Consider the following 16,305-nt stretch of genomic DNA (forward strand, 5'->3'; position numbering starts at 1 on the left):
CTGCCAAAATAACTCCAGTTGTGAAAGCGGCAGGCACAGCCAGGCAGTCCCAACTTTTTGAAGTCAGGAAAGTCTGAGAGGACCAGAAACCGAAAAAAGAAAAGAAACCAGCCTGCTTCATTTCTCCATTTCCGTAAAGTTCTGACCAGTGTTGCTTCACTCTGTGTTATTTACTGGCTTTCCACTTTATTCGTCTTGTTCTAGACATTATTATTTTCAGGTCATGAGAGAATAGAGCTTAGAGGCCCAAAGCAATAATCTACCTGAATCCTTGGTTTTTCAGAGAATCTGGAAGGGATCCGGGAGATGGGACCCAGTGCGTTGTAGGTAACTTGATCTTTAAAAAGTTTAGTGTCTTTTAATACTTTTAGGCCCTTCACTCTCTCAGCCGTCATGTGGCAATAGCCAGATAACTCTTACATACTCTCGGTTGAGAAATTTGACGCTACTTAATAAAGTTCTTTCTTGGGTTTATTCTTTTTTTTTTTTTTAGGTTTACTCTTTTAAAAAAAATTTTAGCATAATTTTTTACAGTTTATGGCTTGTAACATAATTTAGAGCCCACAAGCTTTAATTAACTTAAAAGGAACAAGGGGATGTAGCAAGGGGAAGAAGTAGGTTATAGAGTCAGAGTGTTCAAATCCCAGCTTTGCTACATACTAGCTGTGCAGCCTTGAAAAATTACATCTCCATATGCATTTTTTTCATCAATAAAACAGATCATAACAGTATCTGCCTCATAGGGTTGGTGGCGAGAGCTAAATTAATCCGTGCCAATAGCACTTGGATTATGTCAGTATTAGCTTCAGTCCTCAAGCTTTCCCGAGTGTTTTCAAGAGTTTGGAACAAAGCAGTGGACATTTTTCTGGATGGGTCACAAGGGTAGTTCTAGATCCAAAAATCTTTATGCCATATATTTATTGAAATGGAGAGAAAGAACATTTGACACAATAGATAGTCTGTAAGATTCATGTTCTTTTATTTGCAAAAAGGAACCCAGTGATTTAATATTTTTAACACCAAAACGTCGGGTCCAGTCGTCCTGGTAATCTCATGCAGCCGTGACGCGCAGCGGTTGCAGAAGGCTTGACAGCAGCGGCCAGGGTGACTAGTGAGGGAGAAGAGAGCCAGGGCAGGGGGACCGGAGGCTGCCCCCACCAACACGAATTTCTGCTCCTAAAAAAAAGGCCATCTGAACCTGAAAGCTGACTTCAGCAACTTCCGCAGACACTTAAAATATTCTTGGGTGTTTCGCCTCGGAGCTGGGCATTCTCAGAAGCCTGCCAAGAACATTTAGAGGAGACAAAGCAGGGTAAAGGCTTGGGGCCCAAGGGTAGAGGAAAGATGGCTCTGAAACCACGCATGTACAGACAGTAAGTAAAAGAACTTGTTTTCTCCCGAAAAAGAACAATCTGGATGTCCAAGGGCTATCATGGCTATCAAGACAGAGGACACTCAGCATGTCTATCAAGGTAAAAGACGATGCCTGATGCCAGATAGCATCGATACGTACTCAGTATCGGGAACAATCCTCTTGATTAAATCGGGCAGCTTATTGTAGAAAAGCCAACCCTTAGACCATCATTGTTGAGAAGTCCTGCCAAGTGGAGGGAAATGATTCCGCTGGAATTATGTCTTTGATCTCTCTGTTAAAAAAAAATTTTTTTTTGAACAGAAAAGAAACTATACAGGCCAGTATGAATGACATCTGAATTATATTAGTGGAAAAACTTGTTCCTGCACTCGGAGAAAACGGCCACATGACTCTCTGCAGGATGTCAACGTAGGAATCAATGTAGATTTCAAAGGACTGTCACGTTCTGTGTTGTGAAAAAGTCGGTAGGGAGGGGTAAAAGAAAGCCACTTCACTCACCTCTAAGGCAGTTTCCTACCATGGGGGTTGTTTCCCATTTAGGGACCAGGTCTCCATGCGGGAGCACTTCTGTTCTTGCTGCCGTGGTTCTTGGCAGGAGAAGCCCCAGGAACGGGGAGTGTTCACCCCCTGCCCAGCACTGCACTGAGCGTTTTGTGAATTGTCTCATTCAGTGTTCACCAGTCTCGGAACTGGACTCCTGTGTGACCTCTTATTTTCACAGAGGAGGAAAGCAAGACTTTGGGATGTTAAAATAGGCTAGGGAGGCACGGTGAGGTTGAGGCTGGGTGTCGAGTGGTCTGGCCCCACAAGGCAGAGGCTGTTTCCGCTGAGGTCTGGCTGGTGGTAACGGCCAACGGCTCCGGCAAGGCAAAGCTGCATGTCGACCTTGCCATGTAGGATCCTCTTCTCTTACAGCAGCCCCAAGTGCCCCCCACCCCGAGCAACTCTCTTCCTGTTTCTTTCTGGCTTCCCAGAGCCCACATCTACATCTTTCTTCCTAGGACTTCTCTCCACTTAAGTTTTACTCTTCAAAAGTTTGTTTTCTCCCTCTTCTTCAGCCTCAAGCTCCACTCTTCCCTATTGTTCGGGCAAAAGGATCATCCCATGTTGTGTGGTGAATGGATAACCCTCAGTGGACAAAAATGGTTATCAGAAGGAACGGCTTGATAGTATGAGGTGAATTCTTGAACAAAGTTCATTCCTTGGTGTTCCTGGCCTGCTTTTCTCCTCAGTACAGACTGGAAGAATAAGGCTCAACAGTCTGAGTGCTTCCCTTGTCTCCTGACCCGTGCCACTGATGGGCTTCTCTGTCGAAGCCAACTTCTGCTTGAGAGACATGTAAATGGCTCTTGTCCTAACAGTCTCTGGTCCATGACTGACTTGGGAGTTTGGGGAAATAGAAAGAAATTAAGATATGTGCTGAATTTATAGGAAAGGAAAGCATTACAGTAAGAGAAAAGCAACTTGGGACAAATTCTAAGGAAGTTTTGAAAGTTTTCCTTCAAGAAGAGATTTCTGAATTTCAATCCATACATTCAACTTGGGCCCACTGTATATAAGGGGATCAGGCCTTGTGGTAAAAGAAAAGGTTACCTTTCTCTCTGCCTCTTTGTCTATGTATCCGTCTATTTTTATGAAACAATTCAGCCATTCTGTACATGACTCAGTGCTTACCATGGTAAGTGTGACCACTGTCTGTCACTATACAACATTATCACAATATCATTGACTCTATCCACTATGCCATCTCCGTGACTTATATGTTTTATAACTGGAAGTTTGACCTCTTAATCCCCTTCGCCTATTTTGCTTGAGAAGCCTATCTTTTAAGTTAAAAAATAGGACAGGGTACAAAAGAAAATGACCGGTTCTAGTTAGAGTTTAGAGGCTAAAACATAAAATTAGAAACATGGTCTTTTTATATGCTTTAAAATTGTGTATTCAGACTTGAGGTTTGAAAAGTGAGGGTTAGATTTGATTCTCCATATAAGGCCCATTTCTGCACATGTAAGCAAGGGTTTGAGGCTTGTCTGAGTTCCACGGGTTTAAAACAGAAATGCAGGACAAGTTGGTCAGACCAGTTAAGAAAAAGGAGAGAGTAAATCTTAAATTTAAAATAGAAGGGAGTCAGTCATAATGGGTTTGGCCTTTTTGGCTGTTTACAAACTTTCAAGACCATGAAGCACGTAAAGCAGTAGAGTTCATCTGTATATCCCCTCAGAGTCTCTGGTTCAAGGTAGAGGCAGGACCAAAGGGAAATCTGTATTTTTAGCTTTTCTTGTGGAGATAGATTTTAACTAATTAGAACAATAGTAAATGAAGAGTAATACCAAGTTCTTTTTTTTTTCTCTATTACTTAAAAGATATGTTCAAATTGAATACAAAATGATGACTTTAGAGTTTGGACTCAGACAACGGGATTGATAATGCTGACCCCCCACCCCGGGAGGGGGGCAACCTCCCACATGCTCTGGTTTAATGGGTATCAGGTTCCCCCACCCCATGCTGCTTATGCTCTCCCTCAGGTTCTTCTTTTGGCTTACAAATGGACTTCCTTCTTAAAAGGGAAGCATTTACCAGTATCTTTCATAGGAAAGATGGCAAATACGTGACTTGCCTGCTTTCCCTTCATGGAGCTGTCCGTCATCAAACTTAGCTTTCCTCCCCAGTGTGTCTCGTTCCAGGGAGTCTCTTTTTGGCATAGCTGCTCCGGAAACTACTTCAGAATGATTAGACTTGAAATCTATTTGGCACTCCTCATTTATATCTTATGTTAATGAGCTTATTAAATCTTTGAATCTGGGCAAATTTAGAGAGTGAGAAAGGAAAGCATGTTTCTTTTTGAGGGGAACACGAGAAATGACCACTAAAGGTGGTATATAAACTTCACCTCGAATCCTATACATCCAGTATCTACCACGTGCCCCATACCGTAGCTCTGTGGGTGTTAGGTGATTTATTTCTTCACCCAGCAGCTGTGGCGCATGCACATGTCTATGTGTTTGTGTGTCTATGTGTGTGAGAGAGAGAGAGATCTCAGTTGTACAGTGGTGGAAATCAAGCCTCCCTGATATTAAAATGACTTGTTAAAAGTGAAAGAGCTGGTAAGGGCAGAGCTGGACCAGAGTTCCGATCTGGGCAGCATAGGTTTCCATTTTATACGTTGTTTCCAGAGTTCCGTAGAACCTGATAGTATGTGTAGCAGAGGGTAAGAACCTTCTCGAGGTAGCCTACATTTTCAGAGCTATGCCCCTTGGCAACCAAATTCAACTTAAATTTGAGAGGACTAGCGGCTGAAACGTCCATTTGCTCAGAACAACAAACATCATTTCTACTGATGGGCAGTAATGCAGTTCCTTAGAGATTACGTGAAATCAGGGTATTTTCCCAGTGTGGATCATATTTATTTGTTTTCCTTGTGAGTTTTCTTTTGAGATATTTGACTATTGCTGCTCACAACTAAAACTTTCCCATAGTACATATTCATCTGATAAAATTAAATAAGTGTTTTGAAGGAAGTTACTTTGTAATGAATACCTCATAAGACAGAGTAAGATTTTGAGGATTAACTCAATGATGTTAGTAAGTACTAATTTGAATTTCCTGAGTGTTAGAGATGCAACTTTTAAAGTTATTGATTAGATCAAGAATGTTATGAGCTCTTTCATATATATATATATATATATACATACATATACATGTATATATATATATGAACACAGACATAAAACCAGTTACATACTAGATCACTTTACAGATTCCTAATAATATGGAGCCATTCTTTTGTTTTTAATTTCAGTTGCCCTCATGAGAGACACTTTCATATTCATTTCAAATCAGGAATCGCAAATCTATTTTTTACAGTGATTCTTCTGCAGTGTCATGCTATTACTTAAGGAAAATCAATTAATAAATATTTACTGAGCACCTACTCTCTGCTGTCTACTGCAGTCATAGAATACTGGAAAAAGTGATGAACAGTGGTTCTTAGTTTGAAAGGCTTGTATGTCCTCTGGTCCACTGTCCCAGGCACAGCCACACTCTCTGCAGCGGCTCTGACCCAGTGTGCCGCAGCTCAAATGCATCCTCTAATGTTTTCATTAATAATAGCAAACACTTACATACCACTTGCCAGGTGGTAGGCCTCCTTCATGCTTCCTGGTAATTCATCTAATCCTCCCTATAATCCTATAAAGTAGATACTCAATTTAATAGAACAGAAATCTGAGGCACCCTATAAAATAGATATTCAATTTAATAGATCAGAAATCTGAGGCACCAGGAGGTTGAGAAACTTGACCAAGATCAAAGTTACTGAGGGGATGGGCTAAGCTTTGAACCAGGCAGTCTTGCTAAGTATGAGTGTACTTAACATATACTTGGGTATCTGAGCTGGAGGGTCTTCATGATATCCAGGTGGGAGCAGGTGAGGGTCTGAATGGGGGAGGCAGATGAGAAAACTGAGCAATGAGGAGATACCCAAGAATCAGCTGATTAAAGGCAAAGTCAAGGTTCTATATCTAAATGAACCTATTGTGTTTTAAAATGTATTAATCTGAACAGTATTATTTGGGATAAAAGGAACCAGCACATAGAGCTAGGGTGACCCTATCGTATGGTTCAAAATGGGACACTTTGGAGAGTAAAAGTGGTCCTATTACTAAAGCCCCAGAACAATGGGCATTCTGGTGTAATTGTGGAAGCATCATGGAAGAAGAACGCCAGGAGTGGCCCTAGCCACTAGCATAGCCACTGGAAGAGGTACTTCCGGAATACTCTGTAGAAACTACACTTTATGGTTCCCAGTTTTGAATGAAAGCGGTCGTGGGTGGAGGAGGATATATTCATTCGGTAGTGTAGATGAAAAAGGATTGATTTCGTTTGATGAATACGTCTGGCATCCTCTCAGCTGTTCGCTCACTTCCATTTCTGATTGCTGCCTTGCAGTTGCTGCGCTCTGCTGCTGATTGGTCGGCCGGAATAAAGTACCACGAAGAGTCCATCCACGCTGCCTACCTCCACGTGATAGAGAACAGCAAGCACTATATCTATATAGAAGTAAGTCCCGCTCACGTGAACTAGTGGGACAGCCTGCCTTCCCATAAACAGCTTACAGAGACTGCAGGGTCCCCAGACTCGCATCTGCTACATCAATTGGCATATGTTGAGATGCCAATTCGAGTCACCTGAATTTTTACCTCCCCAGCATACCTAACATGCACTTCGCATTTTCATCAACTCGGGACCCTAGTAGTAGTCCCCCAAGTTCTTGTTATTAAAGTGTGTCAACTCACTATAATATTATTAGCCGGAAATACAAGACGGACGAGTAAGTTTTTGTTTGTCTTGAGTTGGAGGGTCAAAGTAGGAGGCGTGTGCTATGTCAGGAGAGCGCACAAGGGTAAGTTGCTAAAATTGGATGCCACCAGTTTGGCAGTATTGGAATAGGGAGCATGCAGGGAAAGCAACCTGGAAAAAAAAGACGGGAGAATATTGAGGGCAAGTTCCACCTTCTTCAATCCTGTATGAACCGTTGTTCATTTTAAAGCATAATCAGATCCCAGAGTTTGTGTTCAGAGAAGAGGAGAAAACCTAGGGACACTGAGTTTAGTTTGGGAACCTTAATTGCACTTCAAAGTAGATACAAACCTAGCTCAGAGCACCTGGAAAATCCTGAAAAAAAAAAAAAATCAGAAGTCACAGTCACGATAATGTAAAAATAAATCAGAGCACAACTCCCTTCTTTATTTTCATCTTGTCTTTCCCATTGAATTTTTTTTAAATGTATGGAGGGAAATGGGTTTCCTGGAGAAACCATCCTAGCCCTAAGTTCCTTCCCCTCTCCCCCTCCACCTGGTGACTAATCAGTGAGAAGGGCAAGTAGGAAAGTATTAGAGCTTTGTTTCTTTCACAGGCCTGGAGAAAGAGAAGCTGATTTAAAAAAATGAGCAGGCAAATGCAATATGGTGTCCTGGGTGGAACCACACAACAGGAAAAGAACTCTATCAAAGCCTGGAGCATTGCAGTACTAATACAATTAGTATTATAATTTCATCAGTTATACCATCACAATAGACGATGTCAGCCGCTGCCTCATCCATTACCCAGAGTCCTTTTGCTTCATCTCTTTTTAGTAGCATTAAGTCAGCCTTCCTTATTCGTGCTACCACAGTCCTAAGTGAGCTCTGGAATGCCATGTGGATACACATGGCTGTGGGCACGGACCTAGCTCTTCCGCCTCTAGCTGAGCTACGTGGTTGGCACCTACCTAACCTCGCCCCAAAAGAGAACAGGCCGTGCCACGTGGCCCACGAGTGTTCGCAGCTGCTGAGGAATGTGAAGCTTCTCTGTAATACGAACACAGAAAACAAACATGGTTTGGTTGCCACTGAAATGTTTATTGTTGGATGCCTGAAGGGAAGACACATTCTCAGATGAGTTCCTGAGCAGTGTCTCCTGTAAGGTTGTCTAATGGATGCAGTTTAAAGATTTATGCGCTTAAGTATAAAAACATGTAAACTCGTAAAAATGATGATGTGGCAGAGGGATGATAATCACAGTTTGAGTCATTGCTTCTATGTCTCTTTAGGATGATTAGGAAAGATTATGATGATTATACTTATAAATTACAGGTGTGTTATAACAATGTATGGAAGTATGTAGTAGTGATCATATTTGTACCTAATTACTAGCATTCCTTTATGCAGCAGCTAAATCTTTTATAACATTATGATAATAACGTTGTACCCGGGTTTTTTAGTAAGAGTTTTAAATAGTGTTTAAGAGGTCAATGAAGAGTGAAGTTTACTTAAAGAAAAAAAGAAAAACATTTTTTTCCAGTTTCTTGGTTTATTTATATGTATGAAACATACTTGTGAAGTTGATTTGAAGCTACTTAAATAGACGTTCAGAAATAATTAGTGACCTGAATGAATGAGACAAGGCAAAAGCACATACTAGGAAATGATGGAGAATGGGTGGGGAATATTAGACCAGGATTCTGCCATCTACTCCATTAAAAAGGTAAATTTAGCATGAGACAGAAAGTTCGCCAGTATAGGACTTGAAATCATGAGCATTTACACAACACGTGAATTTATAAACCTAGGGTCTCTGCTGATAAACTTGGAATGTTCTACCTTCCTAAAGATGTCAGCTACAAAGAACTCACATGATGAAATAATAGCATAGCTTCCCACTGGACTGAGATAGGACATGTGACATTACCTTGAAATGCGTGAGGCGCAGAGTGAGATGAAGCTTCTTTTATTCTGTCATTTCCTTTCATAAATTATTTTAGTAATAAGAACATGTAGGCTATGTGAAACGGTTTTTTGGTAAATATCAGTGTAGTGTTCTAGAGGACATTTTCCATATATATACTATATGCCACTAAGATAAGAGAGACTTACATGGTCACTCTCTTTCTCATAGAACCAGTTTTTCATAAGTTGTGCTGATGACAAAGTTGTGTTCAACAAGATTGGTGATGCCATTGCACAGAGGATACTGAAAGCTCACAGGTAACGGTTTGGCGTTTGGGTAGGAGTGGTTACTGCAGATGTTCTTGCATTTACTGCTAAAATGACTTGGGAAAGCCCATATTATAATACTGTCTTTTCCTAGCAGGCATAAGTTGGGTTCAGCTAGCAGTAGATTATCGGTTCCTTCAATCTGATTTCAGTTGCTGAGAGTTTTGAGTCCATTTTTTAAGCAATCGGAATTTTTCCAGGGCAATAGTTATTTTTTCCTGGCCAGTCTCTTTCCCACGCCATTGGAGTTGTGATTTGATTTATTTAGTGGCAGACAGTGAACTGTGTTCACTTAAAAATCAAAGCAAAACAGTCATTGTATTTTTCCATGGGTTATATTTAAATGCTTGTTATCCTCTGTCTTACTTCTTCAGCACGTGGGATTATTTTTTAGTAACAATGTTATTAAAATATAATTCACATACCATACAATCCAGCCACTTAAAGTGTACAATTCAGTGACTTCTAGCATATTCACAGGCTTGTGCAACTGAACCCTAGTCAGTTTTAGAACATTTTCATCACCCTAGAAAGAAACCCTGTGTCTATTAACAGTCACTATCTACTTCTCCTTATTTTATCCTCTTGCAACTGCAAATCTACTTTCTTTCCCTATAGATTTGCCTAGTCTGGGCATTTAATATAAATGGAATCATACAATATGTGGTCTTTTGTGACTGACTTCTTTCACTTAATGTTTCTAAGACTCACCTCTGTTATAGGATGTTAACAGTATTTCATTTATATTTATTGCCAGGTAATATTCCATTTCCCGGGTTTACTATATTCTTCTAACCCATTCATCAGTTGGTAGATGTTTGGGATATTTCCAATGTTTGGCTATTATGATTGATGCTGCTATAAATACTCTGTGTTAGTTTTTATGCAGACATAGTTTTATTACTCTAGAGGTAGAATTGCAGGGTTATATGGTAATTCTATGTTTAATGTTTTGAAAAGCTGCCAGAAGGTTTTCAAAAACAGCTATGCTATTTTACATTCCTTTAATGTATGAGGGCTCCAATTTCTCTGTATCATTGTGAATACTTACTATTATCTCTTTTGGATTATAGCCATCCTAATGGGTTTGAAATGATATCTCATTGTGGTTTGGACTCGAATTTCCCTCATGACTAATGATGTTAAGCATTTTTGCTTGTTTGTTTATTGGCCATTTCATGTATTATCTCTGGAGAACTATATATTCATATTTCTTGCCCATTTTTAATTAGGCTTTTTATTGTTGAGTTGTAAGAGCTCTTTATATAGTTTGGATACAAGTATCATATCAGAGTTATGACTTACAAATATTTTCTCTTATTCAGGGTGTTTTCTTTAATACTTTCTTGATAGTATCTTTTGAAACACAAAAGTTTTTAATTTTGGTAAAGTCCAGTTTATCTGTTTTTTCTTTTATTGCTTAAGCTTTGGTACCATAGCCACAAAATCACTGCCTAATCCAAGATGATGAAGATTTACACTTCTTTTCTCCTAAGAATTTTGTAGTTTGAGTCCTTGCATTTAGGTCTTTGATTCATCTTATTTTTCATACATGGTGTGAGGTAGTGGCCGCACTTCATTCCTTTACATGGGGATATACAGTTATTCTTTCTCCACCAAATTGTCCTTCCGTCCAGACTACTTCTTTTCATGGCTGCTTTTGGCAACAAAATAAACAACACCATTACCTTTTAAATTCCTTGAACACATGCAGTGGGGAATGTTAAGTACATACACATTTGGGGATTGAAATATCGTTTTACTTCCAGCATCACATGGCACTTTAGTATCTTTTTTTTTTTACACATAATAGTGGGGATTTTTAGAACTAAGAACATTTTACAACAGTAACTACCAGTATTTTTTATGATCAGTAGTTTTGAGACTCTTACTGAACCTTCACAACTACTCTTGAAAGTGTATCATGTAGTCCTTGTGATTGTTACTGTTATTATTATCGTTGCTGTCCCCATTTGTGGAGACAAATGTTAGATTCGAGAGGTGATGTCACTTGACTAAGCCACTAACAGCAATAGGCAAAAATGGCTTTGAGCCCGAGCCTTTGGACTTCCAACCCAGTGCCTCTCCCCATACCACATGACTTGAGTTCATTGACAGGTAGGATTTAAGACCCCTGCAGGGTTGCCACAGTTTGGAGCAAGTGGGTTGGGCCTTTGTTGTCCTCCCCCAACCAGTCATCAGGTACAGGCTGACTTGAGGAAATAAGCATGACCTTGGGTGAGGGCAAGGAGGACAGTTCCTGGAGAAGGACTTCACTGTGAGTGGTCAGCAGTCAACACACGCAGCAGTTGAGCCCATGGTCAGGGCACTTAGGTAGCACGTCACATTACCCACCACATCCTGCAAGGTATACGGTAGATCTTGCCCTTTACTACAAATCAAAATCACCACTGGACTTTTTTTTTTTTTTTTAAAGATTTATTATTTTAAAGAGAGGGTGCAGGGAGAATCTTAAACAGGCTCCATGCCCAGTGTAGAACCTGACTCAGAGCTCAACCCCATGACCCTGAGATCATGACCCGAATCAAAATCAAGAGTCAGACGCTCAACCAAATGAGCCACCCAGGTGCCCCTCACTATTGGACTTTTACAAAAATTGAGAGAGCTGGACTTGATCCAGACTTGCTGAGTCAGAATTTCCTGGAGTGGGGCCCAGGCTCTTGTGTTTCATAATGGTCCACCGGTAACTCCAGGGCATGGCCGAGACTGCTCCGTACTCACTGAGAACAGCGTGCGTGGTCCTAAGTATTAATAATGATCTGTGCTTTTCCAGGTGACCTCTATCTTTTGCCCTCTCACATACTTCTTTCAAGAAAGTGAGCATGGGTTCTGTTTCCAAGATGACTTAAAAACAGTCTTGTTTACAGTTAAACATAACACATACACGCAAAGATTTCTTGTATCATGCCGGTCTAATTTACAAAATTAAATTATCTGTCAGCTCTTGAATTTCATTGATGCAGGAGTATCCACTTTATCTGTAAAGCCCATTTGACAAAAAAGTATTTTTTTTTTTCATGAAATTGAAATGGGTTGCAGAAATCCAATAAGCAGACAGATGAACTCACTGGGCTGAGCGGCGAATGAAGAATGTGGTGACTGTGATCAGCTAATAAGGAGAGTAGGATGAATCTCAGTTTCACTCATCCAAGTTATTAGTTCCCTGTAGTATATCCATTAATAAGTACCTGTAACGCTTGTTTTTAAAGGGTTTGGAAGTCTGAAAGAACATTTTTTCCTTAGCATCCTAATTTGTCTTTAAAAATCTGGACTTCTGAAATCATACTGTTTCAGGGCTGGAAGGAACTTTAAGGTATTTTCTGATTGAACATTTCCCAGTGATCCCGTGAGCTGCTTCTAAAAGGAAAAGGGATCTGTGGTGAGATAGCACGGGAGCCCCAGCATCTGCTGCAGACTGTGTCTCACACGTGGAAGTTCAGAGAGCACATTAAAGATGCAATTTCAAGACTACTCTGTAGAAAATGGGAAATGAGTCCATTGAATTTCAAATGAACTGTGTTGTTTAGCTCTGATCTCTCCATTGTCTCCCTTTCTTTGACAGTCACATTTCAGAGGGTCTGTATATCACACATAAAATTTTTCATGGATACATACACGTATCCTGGAAATATATTTTACATTTTCCCCCCTTCCCTTTAGCCCCACATTATTGTTCACCTCCTGTGTTCATTTTAACAGTAAAATATGTTTTCATTTGATAATTTCAAGTCTGTGAGCTTATGCTCTTAGGAAAGGGAGAGGGGAGTAAAGAGCTTATCCTGAAGCCGGCCGGCAATGTTGCCCACCCCCCTTTCACTGAGGGCCACCGAGTGCCGTGCCCAAGTTCACCCTCTTGCTTCCTTCACTGACTCTTCTGTGCTCCACTCTTCTGAGACTCCGAGCTTCCCTGCCAATGTCACATGCCTAGCAACAAGGATAATTTTGGCTGTTGGAAAAAGAATAGAATCTACACAAAGCAGACGGAGGGAAATGACAGTCAGCATTCGGCCAGGCCTGACCAAGGAACACAGGCTGTCGTCCAGGTCCCTCCCACCCTGGAAAGATCAGAGTCTTTTAATTGCCAACTCCCTCGACTGGGCTGAGACTTTATTTTCATGCCAGTGCTGGAATCCAGCAAACACCAGTTCCCTGAAGTGAGTTCTCTGCCTTTCTCGCTTCCTCCTGGTTCCTTCTCAACAGCCATAATGCTTTGCAGAAACAGGTTTTTGCAGACTTCACACTCTGCTCCATGACCTAGAGCCTCAGAACGTTGTTCATCCTATGGCGAACCAAGAGTCGCTGTGGCAATCTATGCAGAAAACAGAAGGTCTCCTCTAATAAGGAAAACTGTCCTGGAATTGAGACCAGCTCTCAAGCCACTGGAAGCCCGTCTTTGACAACTCAAATCTGACTGGAGACCAGGGAGAAGAGATCATCTGGTTTGTACCATGTTTGCATAAGCCAAGCGGAAGAGAAGCAGCTGATCCAGGTAGAAATTTTAAAACATAGTGTGCCATGAATAAATGATTTCTGAGTATGAAACAGTTCTGCTTCTGGAAACCTGCCACATATAATTCTGCTGCTGTGGTAAACAGGAAGTGAGAGAGCCCATTTTGCATTCTTATCAACAGAGTTGACACATGCAATGAAAATAGGCCACCGGTTTAATGCCTCCACATTTTAATACTAAACTACAATGAAAAATGCACAGTTTTGAAAATTGCTCAAATTCTTCCTGCTCCCTCTAACTGTAGAACAGTGCCACACGGTGCTTGCGGTCTGCCCAGGAGTGGGTGGCATGGGGTATCCGGAATTATTTGGGGACCAGGTGTCTGGCAACTCGGTTCTTTTCAACTCTGTTACCTACAGGCATGTGACCTTTCAACCTATCAGTTGATCTTTCTGACACTCTGTTTTCTCAGGCTAAAAGAGAAAATCATACCTGTTCTACCCAGCTCACATGAATGAATGTGAAAGCATTTTAAAACCATAACACATCAGTTCATGTGAGAAATAATTAGGTTATTTCCAGGAAATTCATCTTCTGGAAATCTGGTGGCTCACTGTAAATTTGAATAAATTAAAAAAAAATAAAGCGTTCATCTGATTTCTTCATTTTAAAATTAAAGTTATTTCTCATAGATTTCTGGGAGGCTTGCTATTAAAACATTTCTACTTCCCCTGAAATGAGGGCCACTTTGTAGCTGAGTGGTACAGGGCACAAGTTGAATTTCCTGAAGACGTGGTTTCAGTCTCAGTTCCACTCATCAATAGCTGTGTGACTCACGCCGGTTACCTAACCTCTCTGGGCTTCACGGCCTCATCTGTAGAATGGAAAAAATTGGGCATCCACTTCGTAAGGTAGGTGTGGGAATGGGATAAAGGAATAAAGAAGCACAATATTCAAATCAACTATTTCAGAATTAATATCTATGATAGAAACAAGTGTTTTAAAGAGATGTTTAATGTGCCTTGGTTTAAATTATTAATAGCGACTGCTGGATAAGCAAAACTTACTTCGGTTTCCTACCACGGGTGCTCGTTCCTCCTGTGACAAGCAGAGACACAGTATGAAAACACTGTCCCAGGGTGTTCCTACCAGAAGTCGTAGCTGCCTCCTCCTCCTCCTGGGAATCCGTACTTGGACTTCTTATTGATTCAGTAAACATCCCACCCCCGGTGTAAAATAAAATAGAAGATATTCTGTAGCATTAAATGAATTCAGCTTCACTTTAATTTGTTTTAATTTGAGGCATTCATTTTCCTTTATTATTCTTTGATGGTGTATAGGTTTTCTCATTGAAATCAGTGGTTGTAAACTGAATAATCATGTTACCAAGTAGTTTCTGAGTCTTTCCACATTCGAGCTGCTTAACACGCACTACCTCATTTCATTCCCACACCTGCCTTACGAAGTGGATGCCCAATTTTTTCCATTCTACAGATGAGGCCGTGAAGCCCAGAGAGGTTAGGTAACTGGCGTGAGTCACACAGCTATTGATGAGTGGAACTGAGACTGAAACCACGTCTTCAGGAAATTCAACTTGTGCCCTGTACCACTCAGCTACAAAGTGGCCCTCATTTCAGGGGAAGTAGAAATGTTTTAATAGCAAGCCTCCCAGAAATCTATGAGAAATAACTTTAATTTTAAAATGAAGAAATCAGATGAATATTTTATTTTTTTAAAGTAATTGCTTGATAGGTAAGAAGTTCTTTGGCTTACAGAAAAATCTGCCTCCTGTTATTACCATATCCTATAATTTGTGTACCACACTGAAAGAACATGCTGGGCGTGTTTCAGAAGGATTGTCTTAAAGAAAGTTAAACTACGGTTATAATAGAACAAAAAGCATGTAGATTGAGCATGCCAATTGCTGGGTTCATTTTTTTTTTTTCTTGTGGGCCAACCTCCAAGCTCTGTAAAACACCCTGAGAAGAGGTTACCCTGGGGCAGAGATGACATGAGATTACGGGAGGAGGACCTTTGATTTAGATCACTTAATGGCTTTTGTTTGATTCCAAAAATTATAGAAATGGTGATCTCAGAAGATTGAGAGGTGAAAGAGTAGCACAGGGCAGAGGCCAGCAATCATTCTGTAGGATCTTACTTGGGGGCAACAGGTGAACTTGCCTGACATAGCTTATCAAGCCGAGAATGAAGTTTTCAATGCGCTAAACTTCAGCATCCTTACATTTAAGAGCTTGTGTCTCCAAAAGATAACCCACAGAAAAATGACACAAGTGTGCATGCCCAGTATGTATCATGCCGTCATCTAGAACGCGGCACAGACGATATGCAAAGTCACTGCTGAATAGGGCCAGCCAGCATTTCTGGAGGACTAGCCATGGTTTTAGACAAACCCCTCCTTTGCAGCTGGGAAAACTGAAGTCTGAAAAAGGATACTGTGCTTTTAAAGATTGGCCAAACATAAAATAAAATGGGTTATGTCCCAAACCACTGAGAAGCTACAGATCCAATTCTCAAGAACCAATGCCGCTACAGTATAGAGCTCTCCCCACAAGAACACTCTGCCCCAAGCACAGTTCTGCTTAGTTCTGGCAGTGTTCCATGCTGCAAAATCTACAATAATAGGATTTATATCCACCCTTGGAGTTTATAGCAATGCTCTGTGAATCCCAAATTCTCAAAAACAAAAAACAAAAAACAAAAAAACCAGCAACAACAACAAAAACACAAAAAACAAAGCATCTCCTCACTGGAGAAGCATGGGCAAGCTCCTCAGGTGCCTTCGTCCAGATCCTGAGACCCCACTCTAGGCCTCCCCACTTTTCCTGACAGCCCTTCATGATGAAGAGGGAAGGGGAGGGAAGGAGGAGAGGTTTTTCCTGAGGGAAGAACAAGGAGGATAGTGTAGA

General features: G+C 40.8%; 1 protein-coding gene across 3 annotated transcripts in view; it reads left to right on the top strand.

Annotated features, from left to right (window-relative positions):
• The window catches only part of LOC111150121 (phospholipase D1), a 154,372-nt gene that overhangs the window by 100,729 nt on the left and 37,338 nt on the right, over nucleotides 1–16,305 (top strand). For all 3 annotated transcript variants that reach the window (XM_022507491.1, XM_022507500.1, XM_022507508.1), the window contains 2 exons: nucleotides 6,323–6,433; nucleotides 8,810–8,898. In XM_022507491.1, the coding sequence (XP_022363199.1) occupies nucleotides 6,323–6,433; nucleotides 8,810–8,898 (200 nt within the window). The remainder of the gene's footprint in view (nucleotides 1–6,322; nucleotides 6,434–8,809; nucleotides 8,899–16,305) is intronic.

This window comes from Enhydra lutris, unplaced genomic scaffold (genome assembly GCF_002288905.1).
Source record: "Enhydra lutris kenyoni isolate GAN:26980312 unplaced genomic scaffold, ASM228890v2 scaffoldscaffold2, whole genome shotgun sequence".
Taxonomy (NCBI): Eukaryota; Metazoa; Chordata; class Mammalia; order Carnivora; family Mustelidae; genus Enhydra; species Enhydra lutris.